The sequence below is a fragment of the Panthera onca genome, chromosome F1 (assembly GCF_046562875.1).
Source record: "Panthera onca isolate mPanOnc1 chromosome F1, mPanOnc1 haplotype 2, whole genome shotgun sequence".
NCBI lineage: Eukaryota > Metazoa > Chordata > Mammalia > Carnivora > Felidae > Panthera > Panthera onca.
Window position 1 is genome coordinate 65,057,998 of NC_138355.1, and position 23,956 is coordinate 65,081,953.

The 23,956-nt window shown below is 41.1% G+C and overlaps 1 protein-coding gene across 6 annotated transcripts in view; it reads right to left on the minus strand.

The window, feature by feature from the left end:
• The window catches only part of DDR2 (discoidin domain receptor tyrosine kinase 2), a 154,590-nt gene that overhangs the window by 17,375 nt on the left and 113,259 nt on the right, over positions 1-23,956 (minus strand). For 5 of the 6 annotated variants that reach the window (XM_078440903.2, XM_060644447.3, XM_078440902.2 and 2 more), the window contains 9 exons: positions 17,420-17,522; positions 15,784-16,015; positions 15,328-15,475; positions 14,848-14,953; positions 10,788-10,971; positions 6,268-6,511; positions 4,512-4,574; positions 3,536-3,666; positions 751-961 (listed from right to left, as the gene is read on the minus strand). In XM_078440903.2, coding sequence (XP_078297029.1) covers positions 751-961; positions 3,536-3,666; positions 4,512-4,574; positions 6,268-6,511; positions 10,788-10,971; positions 14,848-14,953; positions 15,328-15,475; positions 15,784-16,015; positions 17,420-17,522 — 1,422 coding nt within the window. The remainder of the gene's footprint in view (positions 1-750; positions 962-3,535; positions 3,667-4,511; positions 4,575-6,267; positions 6,512-10,787; positions 10,972-14,847; positions 14,954-15,327; positions 15,476-15,783; positions 16,016-17,419; positions 17,523-23,956) is intronic. The other variant, XM_060644449.3, reaches the window with a different exon arrangement.

The window sequence follows — 23,956 nt, forward strand, 5'->3', positions numbered from 1 at the left end:
CCCCCCCCCCCCCCCAGTTCTTCTACTGACTTGGATCACTCTTCAGTTGCTGACCTTATGGAGAAGCTACTTTGAGCCCCAGCGATGACCCCAGAATCCCTTCTGATGTCACTCTGAAACACGTTAAAAAAAAAAAAAAAAAAAACCTGGATGTGAATCAATTGGCACAGTTTTACCAAAGCAATGCTTTTACTGAAGAAAGGCAAGAAATATTTGCTGTCATAAAAATTTTTTTGTATTATTCTAATAAACTTTCACCAACGATAAATCAACAAAAATTAGATAAACTCTATTATCTAGATGGCCAAAAAAATTGGGAATTCTAGGATGTCTTTAGCTTCATGTATTTGTTTTCTCCAGGGGAAGTGCTAGCCCTGAATTTACCACGAATGATGTTTAGTAGTGGGTGAGTACCCTATCTGGGCTTCCTCATCTTCTTCCTATGGAAAATGAGGAGATCAGACTAGTTGGACTGCTTTGAGTCTTCCGGTGTTAACACTTAGGGAACACCTTTCCTCTTCTGACCTGGGGGTCCCTTCAAACACCGGCTATGTGCAGTAGTGAAGGAGAGGCGCTCAGATTAGGGTAGGAGAAGCAGCAGATCAATCTAGAAAAAGGGTGTGAACTTCTCAGGAGAATGTGGACTTCTCTCGATCAAACCAAGATTTGGTTGAGTAGGAGCAAAGCATCACACCTTCATAATCCCTGTCAAGACGTCTCCCTCATTCTCTGCCACTGGGTCATCCTCACCTGACTCTTCCTCCCCCGGCGCAAATTCTGGGAGTTTTCGTATCAGCCTCGATGGCTCCTGGTAGTCAGGGCGAAGGGGAAAGATGCGATCATAAGTGGAATTGGACTCCTGCTCACTTGGCGATGAGGAGCGGTTGTTGTTGAACATGCTGGACTCACTGGGCAGGGACAGGCTGACTGTCATTTCATCATCCAGCATCCTCCTGGAAGCCTGAAGGAGAAGGATGGTGAAGGCAAGTTGGTACAAGGGGGATCATCACTTCCTCCTCTCCTCAAACCCAGCTCTTTCACTCAGCTGAGATACCTCTCTGTTACTCTTAAACTCTGGAAGCACCACAGGTGACAGGATAAGGCACAGTCTGGTTCCACAAATACCTGTGTCATAGAAATTTAGAACAATCCTTCATTGTGTCAAGGCAGAATCTGACATCCGAACTTCCATGCTGCCAACATTCATTAGCCTTCACTGAAGCACTTAGAAGCGTTATTTACGTGACACTAGAAGAACCCCTCAGTAGCCAATCAAAGATCTTCTCAATCTTGCAGAGTTTTTGATGTTCTATTAAATAATAGATTTTTGCAGACTTATCCTTCAACTGGTTTGATTTTGCGTAGACATACACTAAAATGCTCATTCAGTCAACAAACGTGCTGCACCATGATGGGTTTGCAGTCCACCTGATCACTCTGACCCTGTAGGTTAGGATAATATGTCCTCAATCCTTCATTTTACTAGCCAAAAATAAAATGGCTACAGAATGGGAAAGAAAAGCCCTGAGGATACTGAGGTGAATTACACCTGGTAAAGAAAGAGGAAGATGAAAATAACAAATTGTTTTGGCATCCTATTCAATGTGACCTACCTGCTCCTTCCAAAGGAAAATGCCAGAATCCGAATTATGTGACTATTTGGATTTGAACATGTAAAATGTTCCACTCCACTCCAACAAACACACTTTGGTTGCTCAGGAGAAACTTAGATGTCTGCTTCATCCCCTAGACTGAAAAGTCCTTTGTTGCAGTAACGTCCTCGATACTGCATGGGATCTAGCACATAGTAGGTACTCAGTAAATATGGGTTAACTCTCTCAAAGAAAAAATGACACCACCGAAAGTATCCTACAAGTAATGCTTAGTCTAAAGCTATTTTGAGTAATGTTTCTTGGAATATATGTGCATGCTTAAGGGTTTTATACACACACACACACACACACACACACACACACACACACACAAATTCTGTCCCCAGGAAGAAATCTTGGGTCATTCAAGAGCATCCAGAGTTATCTTACTAGGATATACAGGGTTAGAAAGGATTTCTTGAAGGACCAAGTTAAATATTCCAGGGCAAAATTTTTCCTCTCGCTTTTACTTAAAGAGTCTCCAATCCGACAGTCATCTTCCAACCCATGAACATATTCCAATTAGACTCAGAAGAAAGACCCAGAGAAGTCCGGTAAATTCTGGTTCCAATAAAGAAAGAAATAGCTCATAGAGTATAGAACACAGACTCCCTCTTCCCAAAGAAAATGCAGTCATAACAAATTACTCAAGGACATACAGTAGCTTCCAGCTGTCCCATGAATCTCTAGTCCACCAGCTTCTACTACCACCAGTACTCTTTGCTACCCCTCATCCTGAATCTAGACACCCAGTAGGTTCTAGCGTTCTAGAAGAAAGAAGGTTTTAACATTGCCTCATCATGCCTCACAGCTCAGAACTTCTACAACATCTCACGGTCCACATCCCTTTGAACTCATTGATCAAGTGAAGACGTCCACGGCCAAATGTAGACATATGTAATCATCAGCAGACCCCAAGAGCATCAGATGCTTGGCAGGAGTGCCCAGAAAGCTGCTATCTGGCCTTAGGAAACCAAAGAAAGTCATAGATATTCCATCTTTGGTGGAATGTACATATTTTGGAAGAAAAACGTCAACAAATTTCAAGATGGGAATGAGCATAGAAAATAGGATACCAGTTGTATGACCTTGAGCATGTCACATTTTCTCAACAGAAAAACAGTTCAATATAACTACTCTGCCCAGCTCACTGGAAGTATTCATTGAGGTTCAAGTAAAATAATACATGTGAAAAAAGTCCTTGCAGACTGTCAAGTATTAGACAAATGTATAAAAAATTACTCAGATAATTTAGACTGGACAAAACAAATCTGAGGAGGGACTCAGAAAGATGCATCATCATAACTTCCAAGTACACAAAGAAGTAGAAATAAGATTACAAGAAACTTGGCTTGGATATTAATGAGGCTGAATGTTTTTCCGCACATACACACACACACATGCATGTGTGTGCATGCGTGCACACACACACGCACGCGCACACACACACACACACACACACACACAAATGTAAACTGTAACAGAAGAGAAGGAATAGCATTATCAGAAGTTTCAGCTAGGTTTTTTTAATTCAAAAATTAAAAATATATATACAGATTCCTGCACTCCCCCCTGCCAAACCCAGTGAATCAAAACCTTCAAGGGAGATGCTTGAGTTGAGATTCAAAGTATTAGGAAGAGTTTTCTGAGTTTTCTAGGGAGGTTCCAAACTCTCCATTCCAAATATGAGAAAATGGACTTAGCTTGTTCTTTTCTGACTCCTTTCAATAACAAGCTTTGCCACTTCCAGGCTTCTTAGTAGCCCCAGTTAATGCTCTAAGCATTTATAAGTTCTTATAGTTTGCCATTTTCTCCTAGGGAAACAGTGGCTTAGGCAAGGGTGGGGTGGGTTCCTATCCCATGACTGTTCTGCATTTCCTCACCTTCTCCAGCATCTTCTGCCAGAACTGCCTCCAGAGGATGATGACAATGATGGCCAGGAGGATGAAGATAATGGCCACCAAGCAGCCGATCAGGATCCGAGTGTTGCTGTCATCGACTTTAAGCATTGGATCTGGGATCAGGAAAAGAAAGATGGAGAACACCATCATCTTATGGGGCAAGGCAAGGCATGAAGGACTGGACCAGAGACAGGGAGGTAGAAACTCTTCCTTCAGGATAATTCTGCAAGATGCCACCTCAACACTTCTGCTTCGTTTTGGTCTTGCTACTCACGTAGTACTTCGCTTCTACACTGTACAGACCTCCTCCTTGGGACAGTAGCCTTCTCCTCCTCACCTATCAGACTGGATAATGGAGAGGTTTTGCATTCATCCTCAAATTTTGTTCCTTTATTACCATTGCCTGGATCTACTGGCCCCCAATCATACCTCGTGAAAAACAGGTGAAGAGCCAGTTTCACCCTTCTCATTCTGTGAAGCACGCCGAGGTAGCTGAGAGTTCTCTTTGGAGACACTCAATCACCTGTATTTCCCAGATTGCTACTCATATGACCGGTGACCATCCGAGGTGCTGGACACGCTTTTGCATGTATCTCCAATTAGAGAGACTAGCATTTTGTTTAATGACTTCCATCCATTCACTGAGATCCCCTCTATGGGTCTTACTCAGAAATGTCCCTTCCTGTGTTTCTGTTCCAAGCAACCTGAACTTTCATGAAGCAACTGGAACAACTCCAGACTCTCCTTTAGCTGAAGAGTCACATGGAACGGCAGTGAGAAGAGTGAGTTGGGGGTCCTTTGCTTTGGAGGTGGACTGGCCTACCTTCCCAGAGCTACTCTTCATCCAAAGCACCTGGTATAAAGCCTCCTACGCAGACAGGCCCTTGCGAATCTCCGCCCATCTCCATCCTCTGAAGACACCCTCAGTTGACCTTTTGTAACTAGAGATCACACATACCATAGGTTGTGGGCGCCACAGGTGAGGTAGGCAGGGCTCCAGAGTTGTTGTACATGGCCGCATCTGTTAAAAAAGAAAGGTGAGTCAGAGCAGGGGAGAAGACAGTGAAGTAGTGATTTTTCTGGAGGTAGATTGTGACCTAGCACATGGTGAAATCCATTTAGTGGGTTGCCACCGGGCTTTCTCAAAAATGAAATCATATAATATTCTAAATTTAAAAATCACCACTCATCTATATAGTAAGGACAACTCTTGTTTTGTGAAATGTTTGTTGCAGTGACACTGGCTGCCATGGTACAAAAAAGTTTAAGGAATAGTGGTTCAGAGGGCTGTGACCACACATTATCATAAAGCGCGCACAGGAATTCAGACCCAAATTCAGCAAAATGTGGAGAGAATACGGTGGGTGAGTGGGCATGGGGTAGACAGTGCTAAGAGGCTCTTTCCTTCAAGGAAACTGTTTGCAATTGATTAAACATATTGAATTTATAAAAATGCAATGAGTGCATAATGATACTAAAAAAAACAACTATGAAAAACAAAACAAAACTCATTAGACATTATTAGAAGTTGCTAGGGCATCAATTCTGAAAAGAGAAAAAATTAATCGTGTATCCTGTCCTTCCAATGTAAACTGTATTTCAGGGTAAGCAAGTTCATGAGGAACAGTTCTAATCTGAAGAAATTCAGCTAATAAATGCCAAAGGAATGCAAGAATTAGAATCCCTAATGAAATAAATAATTCAAGCAGTGGTCATCAGTTCATGGAGACAACCTGAGCCCAGAAATTAATCTTAGCACCACTAAAGGTGAGAGAATCTAATATTACATCCCCATGATGGGGTTGAACGTGAAGGACACAACCCTATCTATGACAAATTCTTGACAAAAAGAAATATTGAACTTGAATCAAATTAGCCTGTAGATATCACCTCCAGTCTATTAGAATGACAAAAGATAGAAGCTCTGGAAAATGACATCAAAGAAAGCAATCAGTCAAACCAGAATGGATGTTTTTAAAAGGACTGTTTTATATTAAAAGAGACACTTAGGAACATAATAAAGAAAATCTTCCAAGAGGACCTTATTTGGATCCTAATTCAATCAAGCCAGCTGTAGTGGTAGACAACATTGTCTATAATTGTCTATGATTATCTATGATTGTCTATTAGATAATACTAACAAATTAGATTATATTAGATAATATTAAGGAATTACATACTAAGAAATGCTGTTAGATGTTATAATGCTCTAAGCTTACAAGGCATCATGTTTAAAAAGACGATGTTATTTTCTTTGACGTATTCTCAAATGTTTAGTAATGAAATCAAATAACGTCTCAGATTTGCTTAAAATATGACAGCAAAAGGGAGAGACAGATAAAACAAGCATGGAGAAACATCAGTGGTTAGTATGGCTGAGTGACTGACCAGTGGGGTTCACTGTTCTCTTTACTTCTGTGTATATTTAGAAATTCTTACTTAAATGTTTTAAGAGTGTGCTTCCCCTTAGCTGGCTTGATTGATATAGCTTTAACACATTGGACTCTCACGTTTTAATGCTTTATTTTACATGGCTCTTAGACAATATGGGAGAGCCCAGTAAATATTCTAGTCACACAGAAGATTCTTCTGTCCGTCGACGAGGAGCCGCCATGCAACCCTCTTTCTCAGAGACCCGCCACCCTCCTCCTTCACCACCCGACCCCCATGTCCACAGGAGACCCCCCCCCCCCCCGCCACCGCCAGCTCCCAACCTGATTGGAAGGTGATCTCACTGAACATCATCCAGGTGTCAGCAAAATGGTACTGGCACTTGATGGCGCTGGCCATGCGGTGGTGGAGGGGCACCGTGACAAAGCGAGCGCTGGGGTTGACGTCGTCCAGGACAAGGGGGAAGGACACGGCGTTAGGTTCCCACTCATTGGCTTCAGAGCGGAAGTAGCACTGCACCTCCTTGAAAATCTTCACACCTTTAGCAAACATGTTGTTGCAGTGCACCTGACAGGGAAAGAGGCCCGTGAGTGACAGGCTGGCTCCAATAAGTGGCATGGGGACAACCTAACCCAACAAAATCCTAGCCCCGCCGGTTTCTCTGAGCACTGCCCTTGGTGGGTAGTTGGTGCTCTGCTGTCTTTTGGATCTGCCCCTCCAGGAACTTCAGAGCGTGTGGTATATCGGTCTGCTCCTCCAAAACCACGGTGGCTCCCCAGTCACCTCTCTGCACCTGTGTGCCCCTGACCACCTCATTTCCTGTTGCCTCATCTGCTAAATGAGGGCTGGACCAGCTTCCCCTTGGGTCCTTCCTTGCCCTTAACACCCCCAAGTCTCTAATCCTCTCCAGCCCACTTGTCGTCCACCCAGAATCAAGCTATTCTGAACTGAGGTAAGGGGAGCCCGCCCTCCTCCTTCCTCCCAGGTACATGCTAAAGCCAGTCCACTCCTTCTAACAGGTAGTTGTGAAAGCAGAAATAAGATGCAATGTGAAACAATTTCAGCTTTCTCTTTAGAAATCTCACGTCAAGTGCCACGTATTTATTAGCAGTTTTCAGCCAGGGACACAAGACTTAAGTATCTATTGTAATTAAATTCAGTTTAGGTAAAGCCATTCCGATGAGGGCATGGAACTTCCTCACAGATATTTTCTGAGACGAGAAAAGAAGGTCTTTTGGGAAGCAGCTTGTATCCTCTTGCCCTGCTGTCGTGACTCTTTCACCGGGATATTTGTATGGCTTTCAAAAGGTCATAAACAAAGATCCCACAACAGTTCCTCTGGAACACCTTGCTGTGTCTAACGTCCCTTAAAAATGGGATATGCATATTTGTAACTAGGTCAGGTCTCTTGTGACACTTCAGTGACATTTCCTCTGGCTCAGTCACACGTGGAAAATGGAGCCTTTCTGGTCACTGTCCCCTTAATTAAAAGACCTTATAGGTCAGGGGCACCTGGGCGACTCAGTCAGTTAAGCGTCCAACTTCGGCTCAGGTCATGATCTCACGGCTGGAGTTCGAGCCCCACATCGGGCTCTGTGCTGACAGCTCAGAGCCTGGAGCCTGCTTCTGATTCTGTCTCCCTCTCTCTCTCCCCCTCCCCTGCTCGCACTCTGTCTCTGTCTCTCTCTCTCAAAACTAAATAAACATTACAAAAATAATAAAAAAATACAAGGCTTCATAGGTTGGAAAAGTATCATTGCCATTCTGGGAATATATTTGCTGCTTGCATTTTCATGTCTTGCTCAGGCCCCGAATTGCAACCCTTCAACTGCCTTTGACACCCTCCTCTGCATTCTGGATGGCAAATACAGGACTGCCGTTCAGAGTTTATTTTCAGCTGAAGCAGCAGCAGCAATGGTTATAGCAATTGTATGATCAAAGAAATGAGCAGAGATGCTCTGAAAGAATAGAATAGAATCACCTACTTGGACTTTTTATGTCCCAGTGAGCTAGGGCTCAGGTAGGTTTGACCTGCCAGTGGCCAGTCAACAACAGAACGGAGTCTAGAACCCTAAATGCCTCGTCCAGGGCTCTTGCCAATAGCATGTCGCACAGCAATGGAACAAGGTGCCCCAACTTTTCCATTTGGACTTTCCCGTAAATGTTATAACGATGAAAACATCTGTTAGTACCTTCCTTGGGATGCATTAACCATTCCAGTTTATGGAGCGCAAGTCAATGGAGCAAAACTAAGAAAAAAAAAAATACCAACTACAGCTTGAATAGATTTTTCAGATTTTTTTTTTTTTTTTTTTTTTTTAAATCTGCAGCGTGTTAGGGGCACCTGGGTGGCTCAGTTGGTTAAGCATCCGGCTTTGGCTCAGGTCCTGATCTCACAGTTGGTGGGTTCGAGCCCCATGTCGGGCCCTGTGCTGACAGCTCGGAGCCTGGAGCCTGCTTGGGATTCTGCATCTCTCTCTCCCTCTGCTTCTCTCTCTCTCAAAAATGAATAAACATTGAAATCTGCCAAGTGTTGGGTAAGAAGCCTGTAGGGGAGGTAATGATATATCTTACAGATGTTTGGGGAATTCTCCTAGAATGCCAATAAATAGTATAGAATTTCATTCCCCTATGGACTTACATATTTGTTTAATAAACACAAGACATTTTAAAAATATATCAATATATGTCAATGGTATATCTTGACTATACTTCAGGGGTGGGGAAAATGAGCAGTAATTTGCCGAGAAAGCAGTAACTACTCTCTAGATGTTAGTGACCTGAAAGTCATCGCTTACATTTGATTTGTCTCAGAAAAATTAAAATATGCTAGAGACCTGTTTGGCCTAGACAGGACTGACCCTGAGTTAGCTCCTTAGAAGTTCCTGGCACCTGCTTACTGCAGAATACGCTTCTGAGTAATTTTGATGTGTGATAAGTTAGTTACACAGGAGCTACGGGGGGCTCAGGAAGATCAAAGTCTATCGACTGAATATTATAACTTCATGGAGAGTTTAAAATACATTTTATTAATTGTGAGACAAAAAAACTGTCCCAATGGTACATTTTTGTGAATTGATACGCATGTTCATAGGTGCATGTGGATATACCATTATTCAGCAATATAAATAAATTTTCCCTTGAGGTATATCTTTGTTACTGTGCATATGCACACCCCCCCTTTCCCAGAAGAACCTGTGAAGAATAATGCGTTACACACAGTTGCACACAGTTATGTTTTATAACCGTCAAGGAGCCATCCTTCGACAATATCCAGGCAGATGGGTGAATGTTGCTCCTTCTGTTCTTATCTTAAATGTTTGTTCATTTAACTAATGGCTAGTAATCCAGTTAGGAGATATTATCACATTAACATGTGAGAGTAAACGTAATAGAGTAATATAATAGTAATATAATAGAGAGGAATATAATATTATAATTATATAATAGAATAGTAATAGAATAGTATTAGAATAGACAGTACATAATAGAGTAATATAATAGTAATATAAGGAATCCATTTTATTTTTATTTCTTTTTTATATAAATTCTATATCTTTTTGACTCCGAGTTTGTGCCAAGAATAACACATTTTGATTTACTAGGGGCCCTTAATGATGACACAGATTTCCTTCTTCTGGGTCCCCATGTCGTCCTACATACCTCCTTTTGCAAATAAATAGTGCCTTCTCCCACTGAACTGCAAACCATCCCAAGGCTGGGACCACTTCTTATTCATCCGCTTACCCCCAGAACTTAGCACAGAGCTACGTATACTTCAAATACTGTTGCTACATTAAGAACAAAGAAGAATGAATGAATTTAGGAAACAAATATTGAAATAGAGGCAGAGTTACCAATTTATTGGCCATTAATATTCTGTACCCAGCTATTAATAGGGGAAATAACAGATAAACAGAATCCATGTGTGAGGTCAAATTCACTTGCCCACTCTCTTTCTTGGGCCTCATACTGGAATTCCTCTAAGGCTCCTTCACAGACCAGTAAGAGTTATATGTGAACCACAAAAATTTCAGGGGTCTCTCTTACATTTAACAAAAGGATTTTCTACTGCTAAGCCCCAGTTTTACTCAAGCTTAGAGTTCAGGTCAAAGGAGCTTGAAATCTAGTAAGACAACCAGACAGATGTGTTGTTGCCACAGACAAGGAAACAAAGAACTCTGGAGACAGAAGAGAAAGGAGGCTTCTAGAATGATTTCTCAGGGTTGCATGGGTAGAGGAAACAGAGTAGGGGTAGAAAATGATTCCAAAGACAAAGTACAAAATACTCAATTCTCTCATTGAGAATCAGAGCTGCAATGAGCCAGCTTTACTGATAAAAGTATATCTTGTCCCTGGAGAGCCCTAGGCAGAGCCATAAAATGATTTTCATGGACTCTGGTTACTTTTGCTTTTGTGGGCCCTCCCTCCATAAAAAAAATCAAAATCGTATTTTAAAACCGTGTTGTTAAGTAGATGAAAATAATTTTTGACCCTACAAGCTCTTTTTTTACCCCTGATGTTAAAAGAAGTTAAAACATTTCCACAGGGCTTCAAAGTATTGTGGGCTCTAGACACTGGACCCACTGTGCCTAATGGTACCTAGACGCTGATGCTGGAACAACGACACAAAACATTGAGAAACAGCGACCTAGTCTAAGCCCCCTTTTCACAAATGAAGCAGGAAGCCCACAGAGATGAAGTGACTTGTGAAGCGCATGTAGCTAGTTGGTAGCAGAACACCTATTTGAATCCAGTTCTGCTGGCGACACCCAGGGATCTTTCTAGCATGCCTTTTCTCACTGCCATTATTTTGGCTTCCACCACACCTAACTCCACTGACCTTCATGGTGGTGAAATTCCTGATGCGGTCAAATTCAAACATGATCTCGATGTAACCACTGGGGGCACTCTCGTTCCTCCAGCCCACGTAGTCATAGCCTGGCCACACGTGGTATTCATGGGTCTGAGTGAAGTCGTCTAGGCCCGACACCCCATCTGTCAGCTGGCCCAACCCTTCGGTCATGCTGCTTAGGCCAGAGGAAGAGAAGGGAGAAGGGAGAAATGAGCCTGGAATTAATTACACATTCGTGGAAGAGCCTTTACCCAGCTTCTTCACCCCGGGGTTTTGTAAGAGTTGATTATCTTGAAGGTTCAAGGATTGTGAAAAACCCAGTATATTTTATAGTATTGACTCATTTATCCTGCATCAATGGAGAACAAAGAATTTCATATCAATGAATTTTACAAAATACTTAATGCTTACTCCTTCATTAGGAAAGCTTTGAAACAGTATTTTATCATTTTCTAAGAAAAGCTTTCTATAATCTATTGTATCCTTACCTATTCTTGCATACTGAATATACGTTTTTCTATAATAACTCAACATTATCAAATGCATTTGATTAATCCATGAACAAGTAAATGAGGGAATGGATGGATCAATGCATAGAATGAACACTACAGTAGATGGTAGCATTTGACCATCACTAAACAGTCTCAGAGCTTGTTGGAAATTTTTCTGACTCTCCTTTGACTGTATGTTGTCATTTTTCAGTGAATCAATTCCAGATAAGCCAGTCATGCTCTCTTCTACCCCACATCCAACAACCCAATTTGAGTCCAACTAAAGGGGGGGGGGGAAGGTGATCAATCCCAAATTTAAATACTAATTTATATGTAATTTTAATTAAATTGGTAGAATACTAGACTCATGGAATAAAAGGCATTATTTACATGAGGGTCTCAGACATTGGATTTAGTCTTGTTTTCTAGTTTGGCAGTCTTTCCACTTCTGATTGTAAGGCTTTGCTTGATTGGTATATGGGATGATTGTGTATTTATGTCAGACTGACTATTTCAGGAACACAGAGACCTTCTTCCTTCTTTATGAAAGACAGAGCAAGGAACTTCTGGAACTTCTCTCTCCTCAAGCTCTGCCTTTCAAGATTTAAACGATGAATCAGGAGTCTCCCAAGTGAAGAAACTGGGATACTCACCCTCAAGCGATAATGCATGCATCCCTTGAGGTTATATAAAAGTTGTGAATTTACAAAAAAATAATTGAGTGATTATGCCAGCCTTACAGATACGCTTTGTTTGTTCATTGAAAAATGTTTGGCAAATTATAAAATTTGACTGGCCTTATCCACAGTGACCAGAGCTTGGGTGTCCCTTCCAAGGATTTGCCATCTTTTTCTTCTCTCTACAGATCAGAAGGCTGGGAGAACATAAGTTTACTTGCAATAAATATATTTCCCATTGTCCCCAGAATAATAAATCCCCATGAAACTCTTATGAAAAGCAACACAAATTAAAAATTAATTTCTTGCAGTCAAAATTAAATCAAATGGGGATGGGATAAGCAGAGAAACTTTCCCTGCCATATCCTTTAGAATTGTTAGAATTCCTATAACAAGCATACACTACTTCCATATTTTTTTTAGTTTTTAAAAAAGGAACTTTTGCTCCTAAAACTATCTATTCTTGAGACTCTGAATTAGATGACTTTAATACCTCACCACTCAGGCACACTCCAAAGAGATACCTCACTACCTCAGTTATCAAGTGGAGGCAGTCTGTATCCAAATCTTATTCTTGATCTTTCCTTCTGTTACCAGTTACCTGCCTTATCTATTTGAATGTCTTGCCAGTCCCTTAAACTTATGTCCCGAACTAACCCCATCATTGCCCTTTTTCTAAACTAAATCCATTTGCATTTCTGCCCATTCTACTTTTCCTTCACGCTCAGTGAAGGTGCCTGGTGTACCGGAAGCACCAAGATATACCTGTTGAGTGAATAAATGCCATCCCCACTGTTTGATCTACTTCTCCTCACCCTACTGTCTCGCCCCTACACCCAATCAGATTGCAAACGGTCCCCACATGGATGGCTGCTCCTCTTCTGTTCCCACAGTCACCATTACCGCCCTGGGCCCACACGCTTTTTACCTGATAGTGTTTGCAATGAGAAAATGTCCCTCATCACCTCCTCTTTCCCGTCACATCTAACCTTTGCGACCTAATTGATTAATCTGTCTAAAGCACCGTGCCAATCGTGTCCTTCCCCATGTTGAAAAATCTTCAGTGATGTGTTCTATCAATGATTATGCTGATGAAGAGAAAGTCAACTCCTCCTCCCCTTCTTCCTGGCCCTGACATTCAAGTTCCTCCAAAATCTGATGTAATCTGCCCTATAGTGCTTCTCATCTACTATTTTGCTACAGAAATACGGCTGGTGGTTCACTAAACTATTGATCTTTACCAGGCATTCCCCTAAACTTTACAAGGTCGTCCTTTTGTCCCCATGCTTTTGACTCTGCCTGAAATGCCATTTCAAGATTGTTTACCTGTGAAAGCTCCACCCATCCTTTGGAGCCTGCTTCAGATTTCATCTTATTTCATCATGTCTTTGCTGGTTTCCCAATCAGATACAAACTTATATGTATTTAGCACTTTACCTTTACAGAATGCTTTTCTTATACATTTTTATCACTTAAGCAAACAGAACTAACTTTTATTATGTGAATTCAGGTGTTTTCACTCCCAGTGCTGTGCTTTCTCCTACCTTGGCTTGCTCTTTCCCTTGATCCCCAGAGCACTCCTACGATCTCTTACTCCAGGGCTTATATCATAACAATTTATATCCTGGCTTAGTCCCCATTCCTAATGGTGAGCTTCTTAAAGGTAGGATCAAGGACTTCCTTATGTTTGAATACCTACCAAGTCTGGCCAAATTCCTTGCAGGTATTAACGGAGGATCAGCAAAGATTTATTGAACTAAACTGAATTCAACTGATCTCTGATTTCCTCTATGCCTCAAGCATATGCCAGTTGGGGTGTGGCTGAGTGAAATGATGCCCAGATAATTTAAGCGAATGGGGAAGAACAGTGACTAAGCACAAGGAAAGGATGTAGCTGGAAATCGAATACTGGATGAGTCAGGTCTTCACTCAGGGGATGGCAGCTGGTGGGGCAGGAATTTATTCTTTACACCTAAGACAATGGAAGTGCTATAATCCCTCACTCCCCTTCCTGAGATTAATCTCTCCCTCTCTCAACCACTAGAAACCTCCATCATCTGGTCTGGACCTAACCTCTCTCCCAGGCTCAATCTTTGCAGGCAAAGACCAAGCTAAGAGAGAAAAGTGTGGAAGTGGACTAGAAGAAAAATGGCAAGGCTCAGAGTGAAGTGAGATAGGGAGGAAAAGCTCTCATCCAACCCTAAATTCCCACTGTGTCTGATCATACTCTTCCACCATGGCCCTTCCTAGGTCCACTTCAGGACTACCCATTGGGCCCTCCTGCTGTTCCCGGATCAAGCTTCTGCTGCAGTCAGGCCACTCTTGTCCTCAGCCCTGCTTTCTTTCCTCTGCTCCCTGCTACCTGCCTCCCCTGCTCTAATTATCATCTCATCACGGAAACTCTCCTTGTTTACTGTAAGTCTTACGGGTGTCCTTTTCATAATTTCTAAAGCATTTCTATTTATGGGGTTCATTCTTCCCGAACTTCTTGACCTGTCCAATTTATTATACTTATAACTTCAATTCTTCTGGCCCTTTGTCTCCATAAGTAGGCCATTATTTGTGTCAGACTACATGTCCTGTTTTAAGAGTCAAAAAAATATGGCTACTGTACCTAGAGCCATACTACAATTTTAGCTCTTGTTTTGTGTAATTTATTGTTTCCCTTGTCTTCCCAAAACAGGCAAACGTTCCTTGCAGATAAATACTCCATGTTTTACTTCATCTAAATTATCTCACAATGCCTAGTACAGGGCCTAAAAAAAAAAAACACTAGTTGGTTGACCAGTTGATTGATTATTGATCCCAAGCCATAATAAAATATTATCTCTTCTAGTGGCCACTTTCCCATTCTGATGACCAAAGTTTCCCAGGATTTACCTGTACCCAACGGCTCCATCATAGACAGAATCATTCAGATAAATGATAGAGCCTCCAGGGAGTACAAATTGTTGTCCAGCTGGAGCATTATAAGACACCAAGCCATCTGTCAAAGGAAACACAGATGTGTCAGTGCCTTTGGGAAGGAAGTGTACCTATGGCTCAGACCAACTACCCCAGGGAGCTCCATGTGACTTCAAAGGTACACTTGTTCAGTGTATCCACATAGGACTCTGCTGCTGAGGAGCGCTGCTGAGGAGCACTCCTCACTAGCAGTCAGTGAAGTGACTCAGAATGCATTATTCCAGGAATGGAATGAAGCCTTGGGTGGAGGAACAATGTCCTTTCTTGACTCTAACCTACAGGGAATCACTTCACCCCAGAGATTACTAATCCCATACCTTTCTGACTTAATTGCCTTTATGTTCCAGGAGTTGGAGGTTTTAATAAGGTCCATACACTCTGTCTCTAGAGACCTACCTAGCCAGACACAGCCATAAAGCTCCACTCGCATGCACACATTCATGGAGTGGTCAGTGACTGGAATGAAGCGGACAAATCTGGCCACAATGGGTGGCTCTAAGTCCTTTAGGAAAATGTCATAGGGGTTACTGTTCCCATCCAGCACCTGAGGAGACAGAAGAGAAATAGTGGGGAGATGCTGTGAGGTTATGCTGAGTCTTCTTCATAGCCTCTTTCATGGACCCTCTCTTTTTAATTGAAGGAGCAGAATGTATCCACTCAGCTTTCCCAGCAGCCTTGATATTCCTCCCGGTGCCCCCTCCCCACCCTCCCTCCTCCTCAGTCACACATTTACAAGGGCATGCCAGGTCTGTGGATGCACATACCTACAAGACAGCCTGTGTACTTCCTCTTCTAGCCTAAGTCAAAATATGGTCCTGGACATCTCAGGGTCTGGATGTCTCTTCTTCCTACCTGTTTTCCATGCCGGTTCCGCCAAGAGATCCAGCGAGTGCCATCCCGACTGTAATTGATCTTGTACATGGGGGCAAACTCAATGCCATGGCCCCCAGCATGGCGCCCTTGGGTCCCCACCAGAGTGATAAAGTGCAGGGTGTGCAAGTCAATCTGTAGGAACTCCTTCAGGTCATCAGGTTCCACTGGAATCTCAGGGCACCAGGCTCCGTCCCCTTCTTCTGAGTCCAGCCTTTTGACACAAGGGGTGGGAGACAGAGAGGAACCATGGAACTAGAGTTGTTTACCAATCCAGAGCAAGCAGCTGCTCTGTCCTGAGGGGAGAAAATGTATCCAACCCAAGACTCAATCTAAAAAGTTGGGACCCCAGTCTAAAAAGACTCTTTGGGTCTCCCCTCAAGCCTGACAGTCTTCTGTCCCTGGGGCACCATGAAACCCAGATAGACAGTCACCACCAGGGCTAGAGTCCTTCAGATCAGATGTAGCCTTTACTTCCCACCCTGATTTAAAGACCACAAGGGAAATGAAACTCTTTCTGCCCTCTACTCCCCCATGAGTCATTTTACCTCCCCGTTCCACTTTCAGTCCCAGCATAACAAGGGTGGCCACCCCTTGCTTGGATATCAAGTTATAGAAAGGAGGAGGGAAGGATCATAAGATCTCCAGTGTGGGTTATGTAATGCAGTGGAATTTTAACCAACAGGATGGGCATGGCAGCCCAGCAAAACGCCATGGGAACCCATGATGAGAGTGAGGGGTAGGAGCATGTCAGGAGAGTAGTAAATAATCTGGTTTCATTTTATTACCTCCAAGCTAAGCTACCAGTGAGCAAAATTGTGAAATCAGTGGAAGGTTTCTTTTGGGAACATCTTACCACTTTCCCTCTTCCCTGGAATGTTCCTTTTCTCACAGATGTCAACCTACTCATTGCCGTTCTCTTCCAACCCCACCAACCATCACTCTCATCTTTCACATACTCAGAAATTATGGAGAAGGTTTACTAAGGTTGCTTTTCTCGTGGGTGATTCCATCTGAACAGACATCAACACTTTAGACCAAAAAATCAGATCCCAGGAGAAGGATTAGACCCTCACCAGCAGAGTAGCTTTTGACAAGGGAGTTCGTTGCTTTGGAGGACTCCTGGTACTAGGCCACTAGGAACCCACCATACTCTTTGTGGGTGAGGATGGCCCTTCAATGAGAGAAGGGAAGACTTTGCTGGAGTCCTCAGTGTCTGCTCAAAACCTTGATGCTTTGCACCGCGAATAATGTTTCACAGACACCCACTGACAAGAGGATGGGGTGTCCTCGCTTCCAGTGTCCTACCCCATCTGCTCCTTCCCCAGTCCACCACGGTAGTCAGCTTCCTGTAATTTCTCACACTGAGAAGGTGAAGTAAAGCAAACCCACTGCATATCCATGAACCCATCTGCTGTGGGCAGGGTGGCTCAAGGCCCTGTGATTGGGAAGGGGTGGCCAGACCAGCACATGCTGCCAAACCCTGAATTTTCTCCCCGAAAACATACAGGACAGGCCTCCCCCATGCCTACCAGCTCCCACCCTTCTTCCCCAGCCCCTTGAGCCAGAAAGTGCATCCAGCCCGTGGCTTGGGCTTTCTTGGGGCCTCTGTCCTCACCTTCCGTATTTGGCAGCTGTGGATTCTGACCACTGACTGGAAGCTGTGATGTCCTCATCTGGAATGTGGCCTCCTGACATACCCAGAGGATAGCGGCATATGGCTGGACCAAGAGACACCGAAGGGAAAAAGAGAGGAAATACTTTTCTTTTTATTTCCATGGATGCCCCATCCCCTTCTAGGAAGAATGTGATTGACTATTGGACAGGGAAACAGAGGCTTACATCTTCCTAAGGCTTTCTATGACCGCAGTTTGATCACCTTGACTCTCTCAGCCTTTCTCCCTGGGCCTGCCTCCAAACTTAGTAGTGTTCAATCCCCCAAGCACGGACCTTCAGCCACATCTATCTTTCAGTCCCAGACCCAAGTAATGTAATGTGATGCAATGTGCTGATTTATTCTTTTATTTGGTAATAAGCCCATGGCCCATCCCCATTACCTTATCAGCAGATGTGTACTACTAACCAGTTTCCCAAAGGTGCTGAGTCATCCTCACGGCCACCAGGTACCACCTGATCCAAAGCATTCGTTTTTCTAGGTAGCTGATTGCACAAAACTACAGGGCAAAGCCAACTGTCCTATGAAAGTACTGGACACACAGCTTTGGCCCCCATCAGCACCATGTTTTCACCTCTGGCTATAAACAATGGCCTCTGGGGAAGGACTTCCACCTCCAGCCAAGATAGAGGAAAAAGGACCAGATTGACTCTCCTGGGTGAAACAACCAAAGAATGGACAAAGTATTCAAAACATTGAGTTTCAAACAATGAATACGGGATAACAAAGGCCAACAATCCCTGAGAGGGGACAAAGAAGATGAGTCCTACAGTGGCACCAGCTTACTGCTGTGGCAGAGTCCACAGTGAGTGAGAACAAGGCAGAGTTTGGAGGGCTCCCAATCAAGGAGACAAGGATAAGAGTCTGGAGAGGTCGGGGGAATCTAAGGTTGCCAGAGAAATACAGGATTCCTAAACTTAAATTTCAGATAAACAATGAAGAATTTTTTAGTATAAATAGGTACAATGATGGCAGGCATATAAAGAAGCAGAGAAATAGAACCTATAATGAGAAAAACAATCAATCAATGGAATTGATTCAGAATATAGAAGAGGGGCGCCTGGGTGGCTCAGGTGGCTGAGCGTCCAACTTCGTCTCAGGTCATGAGCTCACAGTTCGTGAGTTCCAGCCCTACATGGCCTTCTCTGCTGTCAGTGCAGAGCCCGCTTCGGATCCACTGTCCCCCTCTTTTTCTGCCCTTCCTCCTCTTGTGCTGTCTCTCTCTCTCTCTCTCTCTCAAAAACAAAAACATTAAACAAAAGAATTTAAAAAGAAAATTAAACCAATTATAATTATATTGTTATAAGGTCAGCCACTGTGGAAAACACTATGGAGTTTCCTCAAAAACATTTTTAAAAAGAATTACCATATGATCCAGTAATTCCACTATTGGGTATTTACGCAAAGAATACAAAAACAGTAATTTGAAGGGATTACTAAGTTTTTTTAAATTTTTTTAATGTTTATTTATTTTTGAGAGAGAGAGAGAGAGAGAGAGAGAGAGAGAGAGAGAGAGAAAGCAGAGGAGGGGCAGAGAGAGAGGAAGACCCAGAATCCGAAGTGGGCTCCAGGCTCTGAGCTGTCATCAGAGCCCAATGTAGGGCTCAAACTCACGAACTGTGAGATCATGACCTGAGCCAAAGTCAGACGCTTAACCGACTGAGCCACCCAGGCATCCCTGTACCCCATGTTAATTGCAGCATTAATTATAATAGACAAGATATGGAAGCAATCCAAGTGTCCATCCATAAGACTTAATCCATAGGATCAAGGATATGTGGTATATATTGGAATATAATGGAATGGTAGTCATAAAAAAAGACTGAAATCTTGCCATTTACAACAATGTGGATGGACCTAGAGGGTATAATGCTAAGTAGGATAAGTCAGTCAGAGAAAGGCAAATATCATACGATTTCACTCATAAAATGCATTTAAGAAACAAAACAAATGAACAAATAAATCAAAACAAGAGACGACAAACCAAAAATCCAGTCACTTAAATACAGAGAACTAGTGGTTGCCAGAGGGGAGGTAGGTGAGGAGGATGTGAGAAATAGACAAAGGGGAACAAAAGTACACTTATCTTGATGAGCACTGAGAAATGTTGAATTGTTGAATCATTATATTGTACACCTGAAACTAATATAACACTGTGTGATAATTATACTTTAATTAAAAAAATAATAAATATATATAAGGAGAGCTAAGTGAGATAGGGAAGGATATAAATAAAATTTCTAGAGATGAAACTTGACTATACGAGAAAATACATTGAATAAGATTAAAAGGAAGATTATACATTAAAGAAAAGATTGGTGAACTTAAAGACAGCAATAGAAATTATCCAAAATGAAACAATGACAGAAATTAATCAAATCACTCAAATAATCAATCAAACAAAAAGATAGAACATAAATTAAGTTGTGAAACGATTGCAAATATCCTATTATACATGTAAATGGATTCCTTAAAGAAGAACAGAGAGGAATCAAAAAATTATTTGAATAAAACATGGTGGAAATTCTTTTCGAATTTGATGAAATTATAAACCCGAGAGGCTCAGTGACTTGAACCATAAGAAACGTGAAGAAAACTATACTACAGTACATCATAATTCAACTGCTTAAAACAGGTGATAAGGAGAAAAGTTTTTAAGCAGCCAGAGAAAAAGGATACATTATGAACAGAGGAACAAAGATAAAAATGATTACAAATGTCCCTTTGGAAATGGTAATTACATAGTAAATATATAAGATGAGTTTTCATGTTATTTACACCTCTTTAAATGGTAATTGACTATTTAGATTAAGATGATTTTTCATGTTATTTAAATCTCTTTAAATGGTAATTGACTATTTATATAAAAACAGTAACAATATACGGTGGGGTTTATAATATGTACAAAACTAAAATGCATGAAAACAATAGCATGAGGGCTGAAAAGGGAAAAACGGAAGGCATCCTGCTCGAAGATTTTTTAAATGTTTATTTTTGAGAAAGAGAGAGAGTGCACAAGCAGGGGAGGGGCAGAGAGAGAGGGAGACACAGAATCTGAAGCAGGCTCCAGGTTCAAAGCTGTCAGCACAGAACCCAACACAGGGCCTGAACTCACGAACCGCAAGATCGTGACCTGAGCCAAAGTCGGACACTTAACCGACTGAGCCACCCAGACATCCCTCTTGTTAGATTTTTTTGCTGTATGTGAAGTGATATACTATCACTTACAAGATAGACTTTATTTAATTAAAATGTACATGACAAACCCTAAAGCAAGCACTAAAATAATATTTTCAAAAAGGTTCATGGCTAATAAATCAACAAAAGATAAAACTGAATCATAAAAAGTTCAATTCACTGAAAGGAAAGCAGAAAACCACAGGTAAGTTTACACATAAAAGGATGCGAAAAGATATACCACGAAAACGTAATTAAAAAAAAAAAAAAAGCTGGAGTGGTTATATTAATACCAGACACAACAGATTTTAAGACAAGAAATAGCGATGGTATTTCACAATGATAAAGGGGTTAGCTCATCAAGAACACATGACAGTCCTAAATGTTTATTCACGTAACAGAGCTTTACAAAACAAAACAAAACAAAACAAAACAAAAAAAGGCTGCAGGGAAAAATGAACAAAACCACATGTCGTTGCAGATTTCAATACTTACGTCTCAATAATTGGTAAAACAATTAGACAAAAAATCAGTAAGTATACGGAAGATGTGAACATTATCCACTGGTTTTTGCCTAGCTTGACATTTATAGAATTCTACTGGAAAACATAGAGTATTCATTCTTTTGAAATGCACCTGTGATATGTACCAAGATAGACCATATTCTGAATCATAAAACAAGTCCCAATAAATTTTAAATATTCAAGTCATACAAAGCATGTTCTCTGTCATAATGCAATTACTAGTTAGAAAAAATACATAATAGAAAGATATCTGGAAAATCCCCAAATATTTTCAAACTAGCATAACACTTTCCTAAATATGCCATGGGTCAAAGAAAAAAGGAAAATTAGAAGAAATTAGAAAACAAATTAGAAAGTATTAGAAAAGTATTAGTATTAGAAAGTATTCTGTACTGCAAGATAATGAAACTATAACAAAATTTGTGGATACCACTTGACAAATACTTATGGAGAAAATCACCACAGTAAAATCCTCCATTAGAAAAGAGCAAATAATAACTCTAAATAATAATCTCTAAATAATAACTTCAGTCTTCACCTTAAGAAACTAGAAAAAGTAGAGCAAATAAAATACAAAGTAATTACAAGAAAGGAAGTAATAGATTATTAGTGGAAATCAGTGAAATAGAAAACAGAAAAACAATAGAGAAACTCTAAAAAACCAAAAGCTGGTTCTTTGACAAGACTTAAAAAAAAAAAAAAAGGCAAAAAGAATCTCTAGCCAGATTGGGAGAGAAAAAAGAAAACACTACAAACATCAGGAATGAAGGAAGTTTCCTTGTTACAGAAATTAAAGATATTAAATGCATAATAAGAGAATCTTATAAACAATGTTATGCCAATAATTTCAACAACTTAGATAAAATAATCAAATTTTTGAAAGATACAAACCACTAAAGCTCATTTATAAAGAGATAGATAAAAACCTGAGTATCATTTATGTTCTAAAAAATTTAAATATATAGTCAACAACCTTCCTACAAAGAAAACCCCAGGACAAGATGGCTTTACTGTTGAATTCTGCCAAATGTTTCAGAAAGAAAAATTACCAAGCACTCACAAACTCTTCCAGAAAATTAAAGAGGAGAAGATAGAAGGGGATATTTCCTGATTCATTTTATGAAATCCTATTACTCTAATACAAAAACCAAACAGGAAGCTTATAAGAAAACTATAGACCAATAACTCTCATGAACATAGATACGAAAACTCTAAACACAATTTTAGTAAACCGAATCAAAGAATATATAAAAAGAATAATACACCATGATCAAGTAGGATTTATTCTAGGAATGCAAGGTTGGTTTGACATTCAGAAATCATTCAATGTAATTCGCCACAGATTTAGAAAGTGAAACTGTATCATCACTTCAAAAGACACAGAAAAAGCATTTGCTGAAATCAAACATCATTTCCTGATAACAATTCTCAGCAAACTAGAAGTAGAAAGGAATTTTCTCAATATAAACAATTGTAACCGAATATTATGAAAACCTAAATGCCAACAAATTGGACAACTTAGGGGAAATGGATAAATTCCTAGAAACGTAAACTACCAAAACTGAATCAGGAAGAAATAGAAAATTTGAAGAGACCAATCACCAGCAATGAAATTGACTCAGTAATCAAAAACCTCCCAAAAAACACAAGTCCAGGACCAGACAGCTTCACTGGCAAATTCTACCAAACATTTAAAGAAGAGTTAATACCTATTCTTCTCAAACTATTCCAAAAAACACAAGAGGAAGGAATCATCCTGATACCAAAACCAGATCAAGACACCACAAAACAAAAGAAGTACAGGCCAATATCTCTCATGAATATAGATGCAAAAATCCTCAACAAAATATTAGCAAACTGAATCCAACAATATATTTAAAAAATCATGCACCACAATCAAATGGAATTTATTCCCAGGATGCAAGCATAGTTTAATATTTGCAAAACAATCAACATGCTATGTCACATCAACAAGAGAAAGGATAAACACCATATGATCATTTCAATAGATACAGAAAAAGCATTTGACAACGCGCAACATGCATGATGCCATCTGATACTTCCAGGAACAGTACGATGAAGCAAAACCAGACTCCGCCACTTTGGCAAGAATCATGGCCATATACACCACCGAAACACTTCCATGTTCCTGTCCCCTGCATTTTCCAAGTCAAATTTAAATCAAGAGATGAACATGGGATCTAGTATCATTTTGCCTATTCTTGTCAAATGTATAACTTCTGCATCTGGGGTGACAGGTTCTACAAATAATCATTATGTTTGAATCTCGAGTGTAATTCTGGGCTGTTCAGGAATGAAGCATCAAGTTCTCAAATTCTAAACCCTCTGGAATGTGAAAATTGAAGGGAGGGGTAAGGATGAGGAAATACTGATACAGAATGCCAATGGGGCCCAAATTACCAGTGAGTGAGGTCAATGAACATTTCAGAAATCACTCACAGGGTGCGCCCTCTCTTGTGCTCCACCCCTTTAGGCAGTGGAGGCCATGCCCTGCCTCAAGGCCTCCTCCGGCCCCCTCCCAGATGCTTGTCCTGCATGTTTTTGGGTGTGCTAAACGTTTTCGCACTGCTGCTTGGTGTCCCTCAGTACCAGTGACTTAATGGGCCAGGAGAAGCTTCTGGACACCTTTATCTCACAGGCTACACGTTCCAGTCCAGGTTACCAGAACACTTGCTTTGGCATTTGTGACCCAAGCCAGCTACTAATAAAGTAACTTTGCTTTCCCATTGTTACTGCTCTCTGCGTGTATATATCCCTC